We start from the raw sequence: 24497 nt of genomic DNA, 5'->3' as shown, positions 1-24497 counted from the left end.
CTGACGCAGACCAAGGGGAATATGAGTTGCTGCTACTACTTATGGAGGGCTTACTATGTGCTAACGCTTAGTATCGAGGGCTTTACCCGCATTACCTTATTTTTTACTCAAACCAGTACTTGAAGGTTTTTATTGCTTGCCAACTTTTATAAATAAAGAAACTGAAATTCACAGAGGAAAAGTAATTTGCCCAAGGTCACCCATCACAAGTGAGCAGCATTGAGATTCAAACTCAAGTCTGTCTGATCCTGAAGCACTCTGCTACACAGCCTCCCACACTGAGAGTCTTCAGAGTGAAATGAATTGAATTGGACAGTCTCCACTTTTAAATACCAGACGTCCTGAGCAGTCTAATTGCTGCTCTTTGGACTAAGAAGGAATAGCTATTTAAAAGAAGTGGGGGACAGGAGGTCAAGTGAAAAGGGGTTTGTTATCTCTATTGGTTAAGGAAGATGTGTAATCCTGGAGGGAAAATAACATCAAATGGAAACCATTATGTAAGTTTTCTGTGGATTTAGGTTGATGAAATTGCCAAGGAATTCAGAGAAGATAAGGGAATAATGAATATGTAGCACCAAAGATTTTTTAAAAGGGAAAGAAAAGATCAGAAATCACTGAAGGCAGTTAGAAGTTGACCCAATTGAAGACACGCTCATACCATCTTGACAAATGGAAGCAGACCGATGAGGCCCCAATGTAGATCCATGCTTATCTGACATGGTGAATTTGGAGCAATTTCTGGAGACAGATAGCCTAATTTGAATCCTTTCCCCCTCACTTTCCAATTAGGTGATGCTGGACAAGTTACTTTAACAATGTAGATCATAATATCTCTCATCTTGTGAGATGAGCTAAGGTGTTTAATAAGGTCCCAGGCATTTAGGAAGCCCTTAAAAAATATTCTCTGTTGTTGTTACTACCATGAACCTCACATTTACCTGGTGCTAGAAATAGATTATAAGTCAGCCAATTTTTTTTAAGAAATAAAGAAGCAGAAAAGAGACTTTCACCTGCAGCCAAGAAATAAAGGAAGATGTGCTTTCCCCCAGCCCTGCACATCAGGAGGAAAATACCAGACATGATGATAGAGCAGAAAACTGAGAGTTGGCTGCGGTGATGGAACATGATGACTTGTTTCCATAAAATATATGTTCTGATGGAAGCTCTGTGGGGAGGAGGGTCACAAGCACCCTCTTGTCAAACAGGGTTGGAGAATCAGGGATTAACCAAAATGCAGAAGTGAGTCTGAGATAAAGAGAGCCAGCAAGTTCTGAGTCATTCATTGTTGGATGCGAATAGTCATTGAAAGCAGGTTGGGAGGGGAGGATTGTTTTTAGTAAGAGGGTTTCTTTCTTTTTCTTCCCTTCCCCCAACTGCTAATCAGTTGAATGCAGCAGAGGTGAGTAAGGTGCTTATAAATGAATGTGGGTGCCATCACCTTTTCAGCCTCCGTTTATTGAACACTTTCTTTGTGTCAGGCTCTGGCAAGGTTCTGGTGCCACAGGCTGTTCGAACACCTTGGTGTTCATCACCAGAGCCTCATGGGGTATTGTATTGTGGATCTCAGTTATGAAATAACCCACATAAAATTCAGAAATCACAGATGCCCAGGCTCTATGACTGACCTACAGAAATGCCTGCAATGGCATTAGAGGAGTGAATTTTCTAGAACTGCACCTGTAACATTTTTATTTTTTATTTTATATATTTTTACATCATTTTTCATTTTTGCACAATGTATGCATTTTCATCTTGGTTATAGTCCCCATACAATTCTACCACCCTTGTTTTGATCCTACTCCCTTCCCCTGCCTCCCCACCCCCCGCCATAGTGTGTCTCTGGTTTATAGTTGCTTGTTGATTTTAATTTTTACTTTATTGTAATTAGTCTTTTTCCTGGTCCCTATTTAGGTTTTCTAGATTCCTGTTATGAGTGAGACCATCCAGTATTTTTCTTTTTCTTTCTGGTTTATTTCACTGAGCATGATCCCTTCTAGCTCCATCTATGTTGCTGCAAATTGCATGAGTTTATCTTTTTTGATTGCTGAGTAATATTCCATTGTATATATGTACCACATCTTCTTGATCCAGTCATCTATTTTTGGGCATAGCTTACCTATTGTAAATAGTGCTGCAATAAACATAGGTACACCTGTAACTTTTATGTTCACTCCAACCTCAAAAGACAAGAGAGAACAACCCACATTTTATATAGGAGGAATGTTGAGGCTCAGAGAGATTACATGGTAAGGAAGGTCACACAGCTGCAAGTGCAGAGTTGGAACTCAGAGCATCTGTGTTCAAAATCCCAGGACCTTTCTATTTGGTTAGACCATTTTCCTGGTGTTATGGAAGAAATTCTGTTCCTTAAGGCCTGGGATCAAAAAAAAATCTTAGGAAATATGCACAATATTTTTATGTACCGCAAAAAAGCATAAGCAAACACTACCCAAGGTTCAGGAGTTTATATTTAAAGTGGGCAGAAATCAGTGTAATAACCTGGTTCACCCTGAACCACCCCCAAGGCAGATGATGCATATTGTGCTGCAAAGCACCCCATGGTTCCAGTTTCCATTATAGAACCTCAGTCCCAGGCTCTGGAAGCACTCTGGAAGCACCTCTCTATTTGTCCCTCCAGTCTAGGTATGATAATGGCTTCCTCCCGTTGCTAATCTCTACGTTAGTTTGTGTCGCAGCTTCTTTATTGCATGTATAAACAATGACCTGAATTAAATTTCCTACTTATCCCAGTTTACAAGGTAAGACTCTGACTGTTACACAGATGAAGAAACCCAAATTCAAAGAAGTAACTCAGCCAACATAGCACAATAATTCTTAACAGTATTCTGAACCAAATATTTTGATTGCAGAGCTTAAGTTCTTAATCATTAGCTTATATTTAAGGTGGTTAGTGAAATTTCTGGTGTCCCATACCAGGTGCTGGTAGCAATGGGGATATGATGACAGCAACAACCATGATGATAATGATGAAATAGAGGAAGATGGCAGCCTGGGGCTCTTGGTGGTAATCTTGATGACTACCATGTGCAATCACTGTTGTATTTCCTTTGGAAGGGGTGCAGATACAATGTCCTAGTTGTCATACTGATGTCTCTGAATGTATTACAGGCTTTCACCTACCACCATATTCAAGAGATCATGGTCCAGCTGCTTCGCACAGTGAACAGGACGGTCATCACCATGGGGCGGGATCACGTTCTGATTGTGAGTACATATCCTCTTCTTTTCCAATATTGCCAATTGTTCATGGTCAGGGAATGGATTTTCTGGAAGAACAGATCATGTCAAACACCCAACACTGATTGTTGCTTTGCTTTGGAGTACAAGGGTTAGATTGTTTTCTGTCTGAGTTGGGAGAGCAGGAGAGTTTCTCAAGAGGCTGAAATTTATCAATATAAGGTGTTGAGTGTGATTCTGACAGTAACTTTGCAAGGATTTGACCCCAAGAAGGGATCAAATAGAAATCTTTTTATTCCCATTTGCTTCTATATGCTCATGTCAATGCATATTTACTTAATGTACATTATGGCTATCAAAGACTTAGAACTTATCTACCAAGTTGGTATATCAGGGGAGATGGAATGTCACTGGTAATGATGGAGAACTGAGAGAGACAGTCTCTATAGGTGGGTCCAGCAGAATGTTCCAAGAACCTCTTTTCTGGTTTGGAATCAAGCAGTGCCTAGTTGCACTTGAGTTTGGTCTAAGTGGCTTCATTCAATGTGAAATGTGACTGAAGATGCCAGTTGCTTCAAAATGTTGCTAAAAGTGAGGCTATTCTTCTGCACATACACTATATTCAGAAATCAGGAGATTCCTGCCCATCAGTTTTATTATTTTCCCTCTCCAGAGGGAAATAGTCCTTTTAGCCTTTGACCATACTTACGTTAAACCAAAGGCCAAAAATTCTAATTCTTACAGGAATCAATAGCCATCAACATCACTCCTCTGCTTAAGCCCACCCATGGTTTCCCAACTCACTCATAAAATCCAAACCATAACTGGGGCCTGAAATAACTCCTGCCCCTTGCTCATTCAGTTTTGTGTTACCTCCCCCCCCCCCAATGAAACATGATTTCATTTGCTACTCTCTTGAATTGTTCTATCTTCTCCAGTGGTCTGAGTGTTCCCTCCAGTTAATCAGGTGTTGGCTTGGGTGTCACTTAATCAGAGAGATTTTCTTGCCTTGGCTACCTGGTCTGTAGTGCCTGGCACCTGTTTACCCTCTTTCAACATCTGTGTTTTACTTCTTCATTTGTCTCAGTACTTATTACCACCTGACACACACACTCATGTGCACATATGTTTATATGTTGTCTTGTGAGAATATGGACTCTAAAAATATAAGAAGTTTAGTTTAGTTTAGTTTTGTTTTGTTTTTGTCCAGTGCAGTAAGAGTGCTTGGCATATAGTAGGTATTTGATAATAGTCATTGAATATGAATAAGTAAATGAATGAATGAAATGTACCAGGTAGGGACTTTAAGGTTTAAGGATGACAAGTGCTACTCATCTCTGATTAACACCATGTGGGATTTGCCATATAGTTGCCAAACCCCCCAATGTCTCAAGAGAAGCTGAAATCCTTATACTTTATGTGAAATTTCCTGATCTTTAAGTGTTGCCAGCTAATTAAAAAAATAGCTGTAAACACTCTGTGATCCCAAGACAGCTAGCTTCAGCTCTCTGAAAACCAGTTTGGGAACGCTGCTTTAAATGTACATGTACATCAGGTGTGGAATGTTGATTCTCAATATACTATAATCCTGCCTTAGGGAGACAGAATATAAGGTGTTGAGTGTGATTCTGACAGTAACTTTGCAAGGATTTGATCCCAAGAAGGGATCAAATAGAAATCTTTTTATTCCCATTTGCTTCTGTCTGCTCATGTCAATGCATATTTACTTAATGTACATTATGGCTATCAAAGGAGTGGTGACAGCCAGCAGTGCCAAGCACGCTTGCCTTTCTGAGGCACAGAGCCATGTAAATTGGTCTCTATCATTTGTCTCAACCATTTCTGATTCAGTTACAAGTTTTTATAACTGCAGTTCCCATAAAACTCCTTAGATAAGCATTTTATGACCTCTCTAATATCCTTCTCTTTGGAGTCAGACCTAAAGATGGTAGTCAACGTATTTGGCTCCTTCTGTACAGAGCAAGCTCTTAATTCTCTGTCTCTCCTTTATAACTGTGATTCTTTGAAACAGTGCCTGGATCATAGAAATCCCCAAATAATGGATATCCATTATCATTTCCCTTTCTTTCTGATGTAAGTCATCTCTCTATGCCTTTGCTTTATTGAGACAGAAAAATGAGCATAGTTTGACCTTCATTCACTACAGCCAAAAAAACTCCCTGAGCTTTTTATTTGATGCTCTGTCCTGGTCACTTGCCCTTCCAACACACTTTACTGCTGTCCCATTCATCCTTGTCAGGACACTCCCCTATTCTAGAATATTTAATGACTCCCCATTGTATAAAAAATTAAGTCATAAGTGCATTAATCTGGTCATTCTGAGATATGGCCACAATCAAATTGTTCAGGCCTTCCCTGTACTTTTCTCTATCCAAGTATCCACTGAAAATGGATATACCCATGGATAGTGCCCAAACATGCCTGGCAATTTCTCACTTTCGTGCCACTTTTTCTGTCTGTAGTTCCTTTTTGGGTCCTTGCTGTCTATTAAAATTCTATCTACTTTTCAAGTCCAGGAGAAATGTATTTTTCTTATGAAGCTGCCCTGAAACTCACCAACCTCCCCCATTCTAAATTGCTCAATTCTTTTTTTCTTTTAACAATTTCATTGAAATATAATTTACATGTTTTATTTTTATTTTTTTTTATAGAGGCATGTTTTTATTTATTTATTATATTTGTTTGTTTGTTTTGTTTATACATGCACTGGGTACAGTCAGAAGCACGGGAGGGTGAGAGAATTCACCAGAGCCAGAGTGGGGAGCAGAGCAGGCAGAGGGACTGAAGTACGCTGCTGAGGGGAGCAGCGGGTGGCAGGAGAGGTCTGCGCACCATGTGGGATCCTCCTCCTGCGATCCTCCTCCGGTGGCCGGGGAGCAGCCGGGGATCGAACCGGCGCCGCAGAGGCCGCAGGCAGCTTCGCAACCCAGCGCTCAACCGCTGCGCCACCGGGGAGGCCCTACATGTTTTAAAATCTAACCATTGAAGGTATTCAGTTTTACCAGTTTCCACATATGTATGCAGCTGTGCAACCATCTCCATAATTCAATTAGAATCTACCTTCATCCCCCAGATTTCCATTTTCAGTCATTTCCCATCTCATCCATATCCTCCCAGTCCTAAGCAGTCACTAATCTACTCTCAGTCTTTATAGGTGCCTTTTCTGGACATTTCATATAAGTGAATTCATACAATTTGAGGTCTTTCGTGTCTAACCTCTTTCTTAGCATAATATTTTGAGGTTTATCCATATTTTAGGATGTTTTAGTACTTAATTCCTAATTCTAATTTAATAGTATGACATTTTAGGAATATATCACATTTTGTTTATCCACTCATTAGTTGGGAGATATTTGAATTGCTTCCAACTCTTGGCAATTATGAATAATATTGCTACAAACATTCACAAGCAAGTTTTTTTATGAAGTGAATGTATTTTAATTACATTTGGGTAGAAATCTAGGAGTGGAATTTTTGGGGCATATGGAAAGTGTATGTTTAACTTTATAAGAAACTGCCAAACTGTTTTCCATGGTGGCTATATATTTTACATTTCCACCAGCAATGTGTGAGGGTCTGGTTTATCTATATCCTCACCAACACCTAATGTTGTCAATCCTTTGGAATATAACAACTTTAATGGCATCTCACTGTGATTTTAACTTGTGTTTCCTGATCACTAATGATGTTGAGCTTCTTTTCATGTGCCCTGCCTCTTTTTGAATCATTTTTATCTGTGAATGTGCTGTAGCTCCTCTTTTACAGTATAAGTATTTTAGACTTAGACCTCTCTGTAAAGTGGGCTAATAATAGACCTTCCTGATAGAGTTGCTGGGAGAATTCAGTAACACCCAAAAAGCATTTACACATATTTCTTGTACATAATATTCACTTATGTATTCATTTGGTATTTTATGAGCCCTCTCATAAACTCAGGACAAAGACTCAGAAATGAATTATTATGGTCTGTGCCCTCAGGAAGACCAGGACCTCCTCCAATGGGATGTCTCTAAATTACTTCAAATTCACCACGTCTAGCCCCTACTTATTAGCAGCCCCTGAGGGCCTTCCTCACACTCTCACTGACTTCATGTTCTTAACTTATGGTTCTGACCTACAGAAACAGAGGAGCTACCCTTAATACCTGCCACTCCTCCAACACACACACACACACACACACACACTGCCCCATTCACCTGCTTGCCACTTTTAATCACCTACCAAGTCCTACTGTTTTCAGTACATCTGGCCTCAGTGCCTCCCCTGTTAGTTCCCCATTTGCTCTTAGAGCCTCTGCATACTCTCGGTCATTGGGCCCCTGATGCAACATGATTTTCTGTTTTTATATTCCACCCCTAAATTCCATGGGCCTCTTTGAGGGCAGGCATTAGAATTTACTCATTCTTCCATCCTCAGCATGCAGCAGAGTGCCTGGTATTCTGGATACTTGATAAATATATGTTGAAAATGATGAAGTGAACAAATCCCTGAAAATGCTGTCTTATGTTATACTTTTTTATTTTTGTACATGCTTTTCCTTCAATTTGGATTACTCTTAGTTCAGCATTGAATGTTTTGTTTTTTTTTCTAAATATCTGGAATGCAAGAGCAGTGTAAGGAATTGCCTGTTCAGACTTTCCTGTCCCCACCCACCCACCCCCTAGTCTGATTCCTCTCAGTTTCTAAGTTGTAAGCTGTGTCATTAGTCTCGATGATTCCTGAATTAGCTAGTGTAATTACAACAGTGCAAGTGTTGAGTGGGGAGCACTAGAGTATGTAGCAAACACACCTCAACAGGAATGGGAATGTGCCTGAACTCAAAGGAAGACATGAACAGGGTTTTCTTAAGAGCTAGCCTCATTTTCATAAAATGGGTCTTTTCAGCAATTCTTAAACTAGAAATATCTCTTCCAAATTAAAGGGAAAAATGGTGTTAGAAAGTAATTACTCAGAGGTCAGAGTTCCCTGTCTTAGCTGTGAAGGCCCCAATTTAATTTCAAATTGAAATTTGACGAGGAAGAGACATCTCCATTCCAACCATCACTTTTAATTTTCCAGGTGTGACTTTTGTTTGTTAGTTTCTACTGCTTGGGAATACTAAACAATCAATATTTATGCAAATACTAGGTAGGTCTAGTATCTCTGAAATCCCAAGAAGTCCTTGACCAGGTGTGGGGCAGCAGGTTGGTCTCACATCCTTATGTGGGGTTACATAGTGATTTTTCATTTCTGATTCGTAAGAGTAGGAACATTGTGATAAAAGGTGTTAGCTATTAAAATTACAGGATGCATAGGGTTATGATGGATCACCTCTGGTACCTGGAACATTGTAATTATCATTTGCTGGAAATAGCAATTCCTGAGTTTTTCCATAGATTGCCTGCACAATCAAGTGTTGATGGTGGCAAATGAGCAAAAGGAAAATTTTACAAAAACAACAAGCAAAGGAAAAAAAAAAGACCTTTTACATGACTGCTGCCCCCTCTTCCTCTCTTTGCCAGAGTCCAGTCTATTAGAGATCTGTTAGTTCACTTGTTACCAACAAGTTTGACCTTGATGTTAAGAAAGACAGCCTGGGTAGGTGGAAAGCACAGAGAACAGGAGAAAGTCTCCACACTAATACTGTAAAGTTGGCTCTGTGACTTTATGCTGGATTCATCTCTCTAGATCATGGTTTATTCTGTGTATGAACTCTTAGCATTTTTGAGGTCATTGTCTTATATCTACATTTCCTGTTTTGGCCAATATCTTTTCTCTTTCCCTATCTCCAAAGTTCCTGAGTCAGGGATATAAAATAGATTTCATTTCATGTGCTAGTTCTAGTGGATTGGTAGTGGCAGCCTATAGAACTGTGTTGAGAAGGATTCAGAGGCTATACCTTAGTGAAAAGAAGTGCTAAAGTAATTAGATATGTCTGTTATAAGCATTAGATTGGGGCTCAGTGAGGTCTGCAGGATATTTGCAAATATTACCTATTGATAGAAATCACTGTTGTTTTCTGACTCAATCCAAAAGCTCTTGTGTTGGTAATATTCTTTTTTTTTTCCTACATATTCATGGTTCCATTAAGAAGGTTATGGTGTAAGAGGAGAAGAGTAATGGAAAACCCCAATAATCTCTGAGAGTCTGCGTTTTACCAGGGAAGAGTTTCTGTGTCATAATTTCTGTCATATTTTGTCAAGTATAAGATGCACCATGATTTTCTATGTCCATAAGAAAGAGAACATGCTACCAATTAAACTGCCCCACAGTGGTTGATTATTGCACTAATGATAATCTTCAGAGATGTTAAATATAACATAAGAAAAAAAGTTTGACTGAAAATCCCTACCGTATGGTAGAACACATCTTTGAGTTCTCACAGGTAATTATCACTATCTCCTGTTGGTTACGAGAATAATCTGATCATCAGAGTATAGAAGCATCCTGGCCAGAGTCAGACAGCATATATCTGAGCCCAGGGATGTCTGACTTATCCAGTCCCCTATGTTTCCTTTAGTAAGGCATTGTTCAGCCCCATAGGTCAGAAGCAATGTGAGGAAAATTCTCCAGGCTTGTGTGTGTAGTAGATGAGGGGGTACTTCAGGGAACCCTCCCTGGCCAGTACATCCTGCTGACTGCTCTAGAGATGGTGCCCCCCTGCCTTCTACTTCCCAGTGCTGGGGACAGACCCTCCCATAGAGAGAATCAACCAGAGAACTTAAACACTGCCAGAAGTTCTTGGAAGGGAAATGATCTGGTAATTTTGTTGAAATTGGGATCTAGCTTTTATATCGGGTAGTTAACATAAGCCTTTGGGTGATAAATTTTGGGCCTAATTACCCTGGTTTTCGCAGAGGAGTCTACTGAGTGATTAAATAAAGGTAAATGCAGTTGGCATTGTGCCAGCTCCAGATATTCTCAGCAGTTTGTTAAAAAAAAAAAAAAAAAGGAACTCACCCCATCCGCCACCACTTCACCTCACAACAACACTGGAAAATGCCTGAGTCATCAGAAAACATGGGCTTCAAAGCTCTGAGTTCCCTTTCCAAATGGTGGGTGGCACACCTATGTATAAACTTTGCTTTGGAATAGGAGCCCAGAGACTCCCCAAGGACTGTGCGGGGCTACAGCAAGATAATTAGTTATAGGTCCATGGATATGAACTGGTGGGATCCCAGCCAGAAATGGTTGGTGGGGGCCTCCCCTGGTGGCGCAGTTGGTTGAGCAATGCACTGTGAAGCTGTCCGCAGCCTTTGCAGTGCTGGTTCTGTCCTGGCCGGCTGGCCAGGTTCCCACATGGTGCGGCAGACCTCTCTTGTCACGCCCACTGCTCCCCTCAGCAGTGTAATTTCATCAGTCTGCCTGTTCTGTTCCCCGCTCTGTCTCTAGTGAATCCTCTCACCCTCCCGCGCATCTGGCCTGTACCCCGGTTCTTATATAAATAAATAAATAAATCTTAAAAAAAAAAAAGAAATGGTTGGTGGACTCTTGACTGTGCAGCAACCCAACACCATGTTAACAAATAATATTGATAATAAAGTTGTCACTTACTGAAGGAAGATCTTGTGTTCCAGTGAAGGAGTTAAGCACCTATATATTTTACCTCATATAACCTGCATCAGGATCTCATATTTTGCATATAACTGAGGCACAGAGAGATTTTATAACTTCTCTGTAATCACACAGATTATCAATGGAAGAACTGGGATTTGAGCCCAAGCAGTACTTTTTCTTTTTTTTTTTTTTTTTTTTTTTTTTTTAGACTTTTAAATAGAGATTTCTTTTTTTTTTTTTTTTTTTTTTATAAATTTTATTGTTATATTCCCCATACAATTGCAGCCCCCCATTCTGACCCCAATCCCTCCCCTCCCGCCCCCGCCCCCCTAAAAGTGTCTCTGGTTCATAGTTTTTTGTTGATTTTGATTTTCACTTTCTTATAGTTATTCATTTTCCTGGTCCATTATTTAAGTTTTCTAGATTCCTGCTATGAGTGAGACCATCCGGTATTTTTCTTTTTCTTTTTGGCTTATTTCGCTGAGCATGATCCCTTCCAGCGCCATCCATGTTGCAGCAAATTGCATGTGTTTATCTTTTTTGAATGCTGAGTAATATTCCATGGTATATATGTACCACATCTTCTTGATCCAGTCATCTATTTTTGGGCATTTGGGTTGTTTCCAAAGCTTAGCTATTGTAAACAGTGCTGCTATAAACATAGGGGTGCAGGTGTTCTTTGGAATTGATGTTTCTGTGTCCTTTGGGTAAATACCTAGGAGTGGAATTGCTGGGTCATATGGAAGCTCTATGTTTAGTAGGTCCAGAAATCTCCACACAGCTTTCCACAGTGGTTGGACCAGTTTGCACTCCCACCAACAGTGCAGAAGAGTTCCTTTTTCTCCACACCCTCGCCAACATTTGTTGTTGCTAGTTTTTTTAATATGTGCCATTCTCACTGGTGTAAGATGGTATCTCATGGTAGTTTTGATTTGCATTTCCCTGATGACAAGTGATGTTGAACATTTTTTCATATGCCTGTTGGCCATTTGCATTTCCTCTTCAGAGAAGTTTCTTTTTAGCTCTTCTGCCCATTTTTTGACTGGATTATTTTCTTTGTTGTTGTTGAGTCTCATCAGCTCTTTGCAGATTTTTGTGATCAGTCCTTTATCATTAGTGTTGGGTGCAAAAATGTTCTCCCAGTTGGTGGGGTTTCTCTTTGTTTTTGTTATTGTCTCTTTTGCTGTGCAAAAGCTCTTTAATTTGATATAGTCCCAGCTGTTTATCTTTGCCTTCACTATCACTGCTTTGGGTGATGTGTCTGTAAAGATGTCTTTGATGTGCAAATCACGTAGTGTTTCGCCTATATTTCCTTCTATATATTTTATGGTTTCAGGTCTTATGTCTAGTTCTTTAATCCATTTTGAGTTGATTTTTGTGTATGGTGTGAGGTGGTGGTCAAGCTTCATTCTTTTGCATGTAGCGACCCAGTTTTCCCAGCACCATTTATTGAACAAACTTTCTTTGCTCCAATGCATAGTCTTTGCTCCTTTGTCAAAGATTAGTTGACCATAAATCTGTGGGTTTATTTCTGGATTTTCTATTCGATTCCATTGGTCTGTATGTCTGTTCTTGTTCCAATACCATGCAGTTTTGATGATTATGGCTTTGTAGTATAGTTTGAATTCTGGGAGTCTGATGCCTCCATTCCCTTCTTTTTTTTTCAGGAGAGCTTTGGCTATTCGGGGTCTTTTGTGATTCCATATGAATTTCATCAATAATTGTTCTATTTCTTTGAAGAATGACATTGAAATTTTGATTGGAATAGCATTGAATCTGTATATTGCTTTTGGAAGGATGGCCATTTTAATAATGTTTATTCTTCCAATCCATGAGCAGGGGATGTCTCTCCATTTCTTTGTGTCTTCTTCTATTTCTTTTAACAGTGTTTTATAGTTTTCTTTGTATAGGTCCTTTACCTCTTTTGTTAGATTTATTCCCAAATATTTGATTTTTTTTGTTTCAATAACAAAAGGGATGGTCTTTTTGATTTCTTCTTCTTCAGATTTATTGTTTGTGTATAGGAAGGCTACTGACTTTTGCGTGTTGATTTTGTATCCTGCCACTTTACTGAACTGATTGATGAGTTGAATTAGCTTTTCTGTGGAGTTTTTGGGTTCTCTATGTATAATATCATATCGTCTGCAAATAGTGATAGTTTGACTTCTTCTTTTCCTATTTGGATTCCCAAGCAGTACTTTTTCTAGAGTCTCTGCTCTTAAGTGCTGTTTCATTCACTTCTACACTATTAATATCTTAAGTTCTTTTTAGGCATCAAATATTTTTAAAGTAATAATGACCAACTTAAACCCATTTTGCTGCCCTACCTAAACTATGCTATCTAGTGAGATTACCTAAATATCAACATTCAGAAACCCATAAAAACTGCACAGAATTTTTGGTGGTTTTATTATAGCAATGATATTTCTATGGTCAATCACCTCAACCCTGGCCATTTTACCATCAAATCTATCAAATTAGAACAAGAACTGTCTCTGTGTTGGCACTTAAGAAATAGGAAGCTTCAAAGAAGTCAAAACTAGAATAGAGACTTGGAGATTCTGAAAGGTTTTAAAGGGAGATGGAGTCTCCTCTTTCCACATCTAGTGCCTCTCCAGGTTCTGTTATAAAGGTCTCTCAAATCCAAATGCTATTCTCCATCACATTGCTCCTTACTCGAATATGGCCTTGACCATCTACTGCTATTGCTTCAGTCTTCTAACAGACATACTGTTTCCTCTTTCTTCCCTTTTGAATTCTTGCCATTGTGGCCAATGTGTTCTTTTAAGTGGAACTTTCTTGGTAAGATAGCATCAGTGTCCCACAGTAGCCAAGCACAAAGACCCAGATACTCCCCATGGTCCTCAGGGTACCTAGTCTGCTCCTGTCTCGTTCCCCATGGTCTTTACCTTCCACTTTTATACCAACACAACAGACTGCTCTGTAAGTTCCAAACACTCTTTTTGTGTCCCTCTGCTTGTCATTCCCTGCATTCAGCACATAATCTCTTCTTACCTTTCCTTTCAAGACCTTCTACTTCTTACTTCTTCATGTTTTTCCTGGGAGGCACATCTTGATCCACATACTGCTTTTCAGCTTGAACTTCCTTCATGCACTCATCATACTATCATGCAAACATCCTTCTTAGTTCTGCAGAATAATTCCTGACTTCATTACCTCTGCATCTGTAGGAAACACGTGTCCCTGCCAAAAAGGATGATCTCAATGAACCCCTACCGAAGGAATGCAATTCCTACTGTTTTATTTACATAGAAACCATCATTCTTTTCCTTAATAAGCATTACTATTATTAGCCTTATGTTGGAGAACAAGGGAGGAGAAAGAGTCATTGCTGAATAACTGGACAAGTAAAAAGGTGTGGGGGAGGATGTATGTGTCAGTAATAATAGTAGTTAACATTTCTTGAGAGCCTGTGATGTGATGGAAATGGTGCTTTAAGGGCATTATCACATTTAATCTATGGCAAAAAAATATGATTCCTTCTCAAAGAAGAAACAGTACTCAGATTGCTTAAGATCCTTGCCTAGCATCACATGCCTGGGAAGGAAGAAGCTACAGTCCACATCAGCTGATATTTTATACATTTTGCTAGACATGTCTAGGAAATTGTTTTCCTGTGATAAATTAATCAAACTAAGTAAATTCCTTAGTAAGAGAGAGTTATTAATAAGATAGATTAGTTTAAGAAAGTAGTAAAAATTATATGAGACCTGAAATTCCAGTTGATAAACAAAAGATGGCATCATTACCTCAGGGTAGCTTGGTTGCTGCTGATATGGTAATATGAATGGTGAGATGGAGGGTATGTCTGGTGAATGGGGAAGCTTTGCTTGAATAAGGATTTTAGTAATTGCATATCAGGTTGTACTTATTCTATAACATATAATATATATAATAAAATATAAAAAATTTAATACAATATAATAAATATGTCAAAAATGGATTAACAGCATAACTTATAAAGAACCCATAACATAGAGAAGTCAGTACTGGATAGAATTTAAAGAACTAGTTCTTGTTTTTAATTGACTTGAAAACTTTAGGTCGAGGAAGGAATAGGGCATTGTAAGTGGGAGCAGCATCTCTCGATTCATCTCCATCTCTTGGTCCTTGAAACAGTCTCTCACTCTTCAAGATCATGTTTCATCATGAAATCATTGCTCTGGGTCCATTTGTCATGACATGTCATAAGGGAATTTTCTCTTGACCTATGTAAGTTTCTCAGTAGACTATGATCTGTAAGGAAAGGGACTGTGCTCTATTACCTTTCAGACCCCAGTCATTGAATGAAGGCTTGGCATGTACCAGACACTCAGTCCAAGCTGATTGGAGAGAATTAATGGAAAGAAGTAATTGCAATGACAAATTAATGTCTAGCTTTAAAAAACTTCTTACTTAAAAAATAAGATGACAAAAGATATGTTTCCTGTTAGGCTTTTCCTTATTTTTTTTTTAAATATAAAATTCCCAATTATTTCACTAGCCCTCTGTGATAGAATTATTTTAGACACATTAAAATTTGAGATATGAGGCATAAAAGAGTTGGTTTCATTCTTCAAACTTGCCTTCTGTTCGATGATGGGCCATATAATGGGAATTAAAAGGAATTATGAGGTTCCTAATTTTGTTCTAACAGCTACCGCATTCTCTCTGACCTGCCCAATCAAGCAGACATTGGCCTTGACTAAAGAGTGTACATAGATAGTGTCTGCCATGCTGCTGATGCCACAACACTTTCACATGTTGCTCAGGGACACACCATGTGGGTCTGTAGGAAAGTGAGCTCAGGCCCTATGGAAGCTGGTTCCTAGAGAGGCTCAACTGGGCACCCAGGGTTGCTTCTGTCAGCTCCCAGAGAGGGAGAGGCAGAGACCAATTTTGAAGATTGCCCATCAAGCACTAGGAAAAAAATGTAGTCACAGAAGGCCAATATGTCGTCCTCCTAATGAAATCACCTCACAAATATCTCAATGTCTTTTGGATAGATCTGCTTTGGAACAAATATTTTTACATGCATTCTTAAAGGTCATACTCCACTCTTCCTCCTGTCCTATTTCCTGGCCCTGAAGAGAGGATTGCCTTTTCTGGTCCTTGGAAAAATGTAGAACTTTATGTCTGCCATTGAGTATCAACTGAACAATTTCATACCCAGCATTGCTTTCACAGGGCTATGGAGTTAGAGCACATGGTATAGAATTTGAATGTCCTGTTTATATTGAGGGCTGAGGAGACCTTATTGCATTGCCAGGAATTTTTTCTAGTTCACAATTCTGCTCCTCAGCTTCCTCATCTGTTCAGTGGGGCTAATCATGGTCATTACCTATCAAACCTATGTTGAGGATTGAACAGAAATGTATGTGTAAAGCTCGTAGCACAGGACCTAACAAATGGAGTCATTATTATCCTCCTTCAGGGGTATAGTTTCCTCCCTGCTTTGACACAAGTGTTAGGAATAAGATTTCAAGCTATTTCATGGCTTTGGGAGCTCTCCTGGATTGTGAAGTAATATTAAGCTTTTGCTAAGCTGGGCTGTGAATAAAGCTCCCTTGAGATGAGACTGACCACCTTATGTTTGCTGCAAAGGCCTGGAACCCAGACTGGAAGGACAAATTCCATCACCGAGTATCCTTCCCTGAGAACTGTTGAGCCACTGAAGCTGCTCACGGAGAAACCCTATTGGAATACTGCAAATGAAACAGGCTCGCCTCACAGGTCACTGGTCCACATTGTCCCTACCCAGGGCACTGTTCTTCTTACATGACTCAAAGGAATCAATTCTGTCAAATAATCCTTTAAAATTACAGTCCATTTTTCTAGATTTAGCTACATTCATACTGTGATGCATTTGTGTGGCCACTGAATATTTATGATGATTTTTTTAATAACCCAAGAACAGTCTATGACTTAAATATAGAGAAGGATTGCAGGAATATAAAAACAACCACAGTAAGAAAGTCATAAGGTACCCTGAAGGTCAGGAGGGAAAAAATATGTAGCCCCTACCCAGAGACCCTAGATGTTCCAGAGTTCCAACCTGGGAACCTTGTTTTGTAGCTAAAAGATACAAACATTATCTTCTGCTAACGGAGACATGATTTGTGCATTTCTGTAGTTTCACTTTTTTTTTTTAATGATTTTACTTTTCTTTTGTCATTAGGAAAAAAAAAACCTTCAAATCCCATTTCTTTAAAAATAGGAATGCATGAATTAGTCAAACTTACTAAAGCATTTTCATATATATAATTTCACTTATCTTCTGACCAGCCTGTGAAGCCAAAAAGGCAGATGGTTTCATTTTAAAGATGGAAATGGGAACAGAAGTTTAAAATTGTGCAAAAAGTTATGGGCAGAAGTCAGGGCTTCTGGCCCTGTCCTGGTCTGTCTATATTCCCTGGACTGTTTTTCTATCCATATTTTGCCCCCATTCATCCAACAATCAAGTATAAAGCATTTATAGCATCTCAAACAATGTGATAAATACTCAGACAGCTCAGAGATGCTGGCTACAATTCTTTCCCCCAGGACTTTGCTCTCTGGTGGAGATGAACATGAGAGATTGACAAAAGAAATGTCAAGATAATATAAACAGCAGTCTGTACAAAGTGCTGTGGGTACTCAGAGGACAGAGTGACTAATCCCATGGCAAGGGCGGGGGATGATCAGAAAAAGTTACAGAGAGGAGGTGACATTTAAATTGCAACTTACTGTCTGGCATAGGAATTAACAATTTGTTTCCAAGTTTGGAAGACCTTGAAAGGCTTCAGCCTCTCCACCTCATGCTATGGACTTTGACAAGTTATTTATCTCCTTCCATGCCTCAATTTATTCTTCTGGAAAATGGGTATAAATATTAGCTACCTCATTAATTCTTTTGAGGAATAAACAAGATAATGGAAGCAAGGCACTTAGCCTTGTAAATTCATTGTAAATTCAAGGAACAGAACTTTTATCAGTAGTGTGTCTACTATTTATTAATTCATTCACATTATATCCCATGATAGATAAGTAATGGAACAGCATCCCAGGTGGATGGATCAGCATATGCAAAGTCATTGACAGGGTGATAGCCTTTTACTTTTTGGAAAGAGGTAAGGAGAAGAGTAGGAGGGAAAATGGAATGGAAGGAAGTTCCTGTACTAGGCAAGAGTCAGATTGAGGAAGTTTATTTGCCATGAGAAGAATTTGTATGCTTTAGGATGGTGGTAGGGTACTATTAGAGATACAGAAGTCAGGGAGTGGCATGGTCAGAGGTATGTCTTAGGGAGATCCCCCAGACAGCCAGAAAGAGTCTGGGTGTGTGGGAGCAGACAAACTAAGAGAAAATAGACTTCAAAGGCCAGTGCAGTGGTCCACATAGAACAGACAGGGCTGATGAGGGTCAAGTCTCATTTTAACCTAATAAAGACTTGTGGATTTTACAAAGTGAGCAAAGCAATTTCTACTCTCAGGACATTTAACATATGGTGGGGGCAAAAAGGGAAAAACAACAGATAGCTGTAATTTAAGACAACCATCAAAACAGAGTAACAGGGTAGCGTTAAGAGGGACTAAACAGGGGTTGTGGCATCAGGTGGCTGAGTCAGAACAAAACTTGTGCTTGTTATCAGAACACCTCTGGACTATCATAAGCTCTGGGAGATACCTGTAGTTCTCTTGCTTGGCACCGAGAAGGGAATCAAAAACTGCTTATTGGAGGAAAAAAAAAGAAAAAGTAATTATGAACTGAGGTTTACCTAAGAAATTTCCTTAGAACTAATGGATGTGTAGTAGTAGGGAGGGGGAGATCCATTCCAGGCCATCCAATTAGGTAAGTGGTGGTCAGAGTTGGTGAGTGTTGATGGTCCATGTGGCTTTGCTTTGCTCTCTTTGATCCCTTATGCTAATGCTGCAGAAAGCATCATGTGTATGTGTGTGTGTGTTAAACAAGCAAAACACAATAACAACAGGTAACTATTCATTTCCTCCATTACCCATTTGGGAATTTTACCTGTGGGATTGGGTCACTCAGACTGGGTGTGCTGGCTGGAAGAGCCATGTGAACTACTCTCAGTTTCAACAATTAAAATGACTCAGCTCATTTGGCTCAGGAAAAAGAAGGCTCTTCTGCCAGCATAACCAGGGTATTACAGCATTGTGTTTGCTACCTGGGAAACCAAGCCCAGGCACTGATTACAGGTCACTGTGTTTAGCAGATGATTGAAAAATGCATATTGAGGTTTTGCCAAGAGGAAAAAATATGGCTTTCATCTGAGTGGAATTTAATATAATTTACTTATGGATTCTGAGAATTTTTGAAAGCAATCATGATAATAAAGCTTTCATTTGCTTTGAAGAAAATATCCAGTGGTGTTATTTTATTGTCTTTTCATTGTAGTTGTGGTTTAAGCCAGGGCAAAATGGTTTGCCCAAAATACTTCTTTAGTTAGATAGACTCTGTCTCCTTTAAATGCATTTTGTCTGAAATGGATGAGGTCACATGTAATAAATTCTGCCATTTTAATGGAAACATTACAACGAATATAGTTAACAATTTGCCTTAATTTCAAAACTAATTTTCTCTCTCACACAGGAAGGCAGTATTTTGGTAAAATGTGCAAACTCATTGGGGTTTAATTATGACAACAATTTGTTCAAAATAAGGTTAAGCCAGACCATCACTATTTGGGATGAAGATGTTGGAAGAGCAGCAGTGGGAAAGTATGGTAGTGGCTTGATATTCCTGGGTCCTGAATGCCCTGGAGACCACTGTGGAATTAGAAGCCCTGGGCAGCTTAGCTGCTGAAAGCCCTAGTCAATGGAAGGCTGGATACTTCTGGGAGCACAAATAGAGATGTACACACATCTATGTACCATCCTCACATGAGCACAGATGAAGAAAAACACGGCATAATTTCTTCATGTCTTTCCAGTGGATCAAATTCATTCATTAATTTGTTTCTGCAACATATCTTTGAATCCCATTGTGCTAAGTGCTGAGATACAAAGATATGCAAAAATAAGCAGGACTTCTATCATAGGAAGATTACAGGATAATGAAAGCAAAAGGCTTGTATCAAAGAATGACACAATATGTACAAAGGCAACTGTGCTAAGGACTTTGATGGAGGGGCCCCTGTGTCAGGTGAGTATATAAGATTGGTGTTTGGTATGTCTGGAGCTTCATTGCTGGTACTCATGGAAAGCTTTACCTGGGAAGTCCCAACAGACCTCAAAACTGGACAGGGAGGGTAGTGTGATGGGGAATATTCTAGGGAGTATACACAAATCTTTTAAGTGTCAATGTTGGGAGCTTCCAGGGAGATGCAGGGTGTGCCTTCTGATCATCCCTATATACCTGGTCTTATGTTGTAAGTTTATCAGGAAGCAATTGAATGGTTTTCACCAGAGTATGATGTGGTTCAGATACAAATTTGTCAATGACTTCTTTCACAGCTGCATGGAAAATATATTGGAAGGGAAAGAGAGTAGGTGTGGGGAGACCAGTTGGGATATTTTGGTGGATGCCATTGAGAGAAGAGTGAAAGTTTGAATCAGGGTGCATAAAACTGATAGGTATGCTGAGCTTGGTACCTGGCTGCCTCTGGCAATGAGAAAACCATACAAGCCCTAGGCTCATTCTTCATAGGTTGAGAGTCCTGTAGGATGCAACTAGGAATCATATATTTATGATAGGAGTGTTAATTGTGCTCAACAGGAAATCAAGCTGTCACTTGGTTAAAAGAAGATGGGACAATGTCATCTCGCAGGGCAGCAACCTTGAGAGAAGCACAGGATGAAGAAAAAATAACTCTAGGTCCACATAGTGAGAGTGAGAGAGGCCTAGAAGGACTACATCTCTAGAGATGTAGCGGGTGGGAAAGTCTGTGGAGGAATGTGTGGAGGAATGTGGTTGGCGGGGATGTGGATTGGGGATGCATAATAGTCTATCACAAGATAGGGGAGGATGAATAGGGGCTGTTGCTGGGGGGGGGGGGGTCCATTGTTGCTGCTGATCAAAACATCCTATCTCTAGTCTTTGTTTTACACTTAATTTCCTGTCAAGTTGGTCTAACTGGTTATGCTAATCTGACTATAATGTCTACCTGATATTTTCAGCAGATATCCTCATATCAAGATTTTTGTCCTGGTAAGAGGCTCCCTGCCTGACTCTACATTTAACTTAACCAGCAGCAAGTTTGGGTGCCCCAAGCAAAATCCCAAGAACAAGGGGACCTGGGGGATTGACAGGACAGCTGTTGAGGTAAAAGGACTCCAAAGGGGGTTATGCCCATTAAACCAGTCAAACACTGTTGAGTGTGGTTCCTCAATGCTTTTTATTGAAAACAATGCTTGATGGGCATAATTGTTAGGGGAAAAAGGATGTCCTAAAGCTAATTCCATACAGGCTTTGTAGACTCCACCCCCCACTCCAGACCAAAGCCAAAAGACACTGGGAACTCCAAATCCCATCACCACCAAAGGGAAGGTGACTAGGACCTGAGGGTGGGGTTAAGCAGCCAGGTGTGGTATAAAGCCAGACACGTGAGCTTTGGAGGGGATCCCCCATTTTGGCTCCCCGCCAGCTCACAGCATTCGGCCAGCTCTGAGAGTGCCTTTGGGTTTCCAGGTCGGCGGATCGGGTAGTACTCATTAAGGACTTTATTTCCCTATTTTCTCCCTGAGTTGTACATTTCCATAATTCCTTTTCCCTTGTAAATAAACCTTTTATTAACCTTTTGTGTGTGCCTGTAGTGGAGCATTAATAAGTCCCTTTTAAATGCGCAGGTGAGGACCCACAGCCAGGCAACCCATTTTATTTTATATCGGGGTTGCTTTATAACATAATGACCATAAAATATCTAGGTTTTTGAAACTTAAAAGTAATATGGAACTAGCAGAGATATGTTTTTAGCATATATCAAAGTTTCCTTGAGTAACTGGAAATGAGAGCTTTTGTGAAGGTTATATTGAGGCCTCTGTGCAGCTAATGAGGAAACTTACCTGGAGGTAAGAATGGGTTTCAAGTCTAATGTCATTGTTTCCTACAACTGCCCTGGGCTGTGGCATCTGGTAGATCCTTACACATTCCACCCAATCACATAATTCCCAACTTCAGTTTCTGCTATGTGATTGCTGGAGCCCTTTGACAGATCATCCTGTGCTTGAAATGACAGGAGCCCAACTCTTGCAGTGTCTTTCACCTTTGGGATGTTTGATTCCACACAACAAGAATCCTTCATTTCAAAAAAGAAAAATATCGGATGGTTTCACTTATAGGAGAAATGTAGGGGAACCAAATAAGGGATGAGGAAAAAAATAATTATCATAAATTAAAAAACAAAATAAACAGGCAACTATTAATTAGAGACACTCTTCAGGGGAGGGAGAGGGATCAAAACAGGGGAGGGAATGTGTTCTTGCACAGGGCACTATGGTGATGGTGCACAGGTGATTTGGTGATGGGAATTTTGCAGGGACTACACCTGAGAGGAGAAAGCATGCATTGTACAAAAAGGAAGAACAATGTAAAATATATATAAAATTAAAAAAAAAAAACTAAAATAGGCAAGTTCATAGAAACAAGAAGTAAATTAGAGTTTAGAGTTAGAGGGAATGAGGGATAAGGGATTACTGATTAATAGGCACAGAGTTTCTGTCTGGTTGATGAAAGAGTTTTGGAAACAGTGTGGTATGATTGCATAACATTGTAAATATAATTAATGCTACTGAAAAGTGCACTTGAAGTGGTTAAAATGGCAGATATTGCATTACAATTATCATATTATGTTTTAAAAATTAAGCGGTATAAAATATTTTTGTTGGAGTGTGGACAGGGAATAAAAAAAATATTTTCATTAAACATAAAAAAAAGTCCTTAATTTCCCAGAGTGCCATGCTGTGCTTTCTGTGCCTGCATATTCTTCTGGATCACTGAGGACTTTGTTACTTAACATTTACTGCCATTTTCTGGTCTTAATAAGGTCAGGAAAAGTTGATTCTTTATCACCCTTTTCCTTAGAAAATCTTAATAAGCTGGATTCTGAAAACCTTTGTGGTCACATTGTTACAGGGCAGCCCTGATACAAAACGGGTTGCCTGACTGTGTTTCCTCACCCGCGCGCTTAAAAGGACTTATTAATACTCTACTGCAGGCACACGCGAAAGGTTAATAAAAGGTTTGTTTACAAGGAAAGGGCAAATGAGGAAATGTACAACTCAGGGAGAAAAGTGGGAGACAAAGTTTTAAATGCACCCTATCCGATCCGCCGATCTGGAATCCCAAATGGCACTTTGAGAGCTGGCCGCGAGCCACCAGCCGTGAAGCCAGGAGGCAAAAGAGAGAGAGACCCTAAGGCCCATGTGTCTGGTTTTTATACCAAGCCTGGCTGCTTAACTCCACCCTCAGGTCCCAGCCACCTTCCCTTTGGTGGTGATGGGATTTGTCTTTCCCAGTGTCTTGATGGCTTTGGTTTGGAGTGGGGGTGGGGTCCACAAAGCATGCATGGAATTAGCTCAGGACATCCTTTCCCCTAACAAGAAGATCTCTTCTGTCCTCTCTCCCAACTGACTTCATTTAACAAATGAATGACTGTGCATTTATTCAGCAGTTGTGTGCCTAAGTTTGTGCTCAGTGCTTTCACCCATTTAATTATCAGGACCCCCTAGCAGACAAAGGTTATGTTCATCACTATAAGAAAAGGAATAAGAGGCTTACTGAGGTTAACTTTCTCAAGGTCATCATAAAAAAATTAGGCAGCTGACCAATACCTAAGCTAAGACTTCTGTTCTTTGGGCAACATTTTCTTTTCCCTCTTTAATTGTTAATGAGCTGGATTTTAAGCGCTTCACAGACAATGCAGGGGTGGGAAGAATGGAATCATGTGATGGGTACATTATTTTCTTTATAATAGTCTCAAAACTCCTCATTATCCAAGTAGAAAATGTGTTTGGTGTTAATGTGGTTTTAACACATGTTGAGTATTTGCTAATCTGCCTTTTTAACAAAGAGAGCTGGACTTAGCTCCTTCAACACTCAGCAGTCTCTAGCAAGAATTTGATAAAATTATTTTGATTTTATCTTCTATTTTGGGGACATCATATTGGTTTTTGTCATGTTAGGGATAAAAAGTTGCCTTTTCAGGATGAAAATTATGAGAAAAATAATGAAAGAAAAATATTGACTAAATCACAGCTTACACATGTAGCTTATTATGCAAGTATAATGATAAAAATTTGGAAGGTGTGCCCATATAAATGAAGCCAAGATCTGTCCCATTGATTCACATGTCCTGCTTGCTCCCAGGACATGTGGTGCTTCATGAGATCATTGCCGCACTAAATTTTGAATTAGTTCTTTGTTTCCTTGGGAAACATATAGAAGTGATTGTAATGAAATATAGCCCCTTTCCTAGGACTACTAAGGTGTCTTTCTTAAGTTTATATTTTGTAACCAAAAGTGACCCACGTTAGTAATCAAGTCTTAAAACCTAGGAAAAATATGTAAGTTTATTGCAAAAGATAATATCCCATTTAAAACAGTTTAGAAATTTACAAAACCTTACATTAGTACATAGTCTTTAAGAAGGTGCTCTATAGATGAGCTGTTAAGTTCCAAGTATAATGAATACACGTTTTTTTTTTTTTAACTACAGAGAAAGCAGCTACATAAACTCCTGCCACTTAAGTTGATGGATTGATCTCTTTCCCTTCCATTTTATAAAAGTAATTTTTGCTAAATTAAT

At 39.4% G+C, this 24497-nt stretch overlaps 1 protein-coding gene across 1 annotated transcript in view; it reads left to right on the top strand.

The window, feature by feature from the left end:
• DOCK2 (dedicator of cytokinesis 2) overlaps window positions 1–24497 on the top strand; it is a gene marked incomplete at both ends in the record, with an annotated part of 397682 nt that overhangs the window by 168884 nt on the left and 204301 nt on the right. The window contains one exon of the mRNA XM_084243050.1: window positions 3130–3225. Within this exon, the coding sequence (XP_084099176.1) occupies window positions 3130–3225 (96 nt within the window). The remainder of the gene's footprint in view (window positions 1–3129; window positions 3226–24497) is intronic.

The sequence above is a fragment of the Talpa europaea genome (assembly GCF_964194135.1).
Source record: "Talpa europaea genome assembly, chromosome: 9".
Classification (NCBI taxonomy): domain Eukaryota; kingdom Metazoa; phylum Chordata; class Mammalia; order Eulipotyphla; family Talpidae; genus Talpa; species Talpa europaea.
The sequence above is the reverse complement of the archived record's forward strand: the minus strand, read 5'-3'. Positions and strand labels throughout refer to the sequence as shown.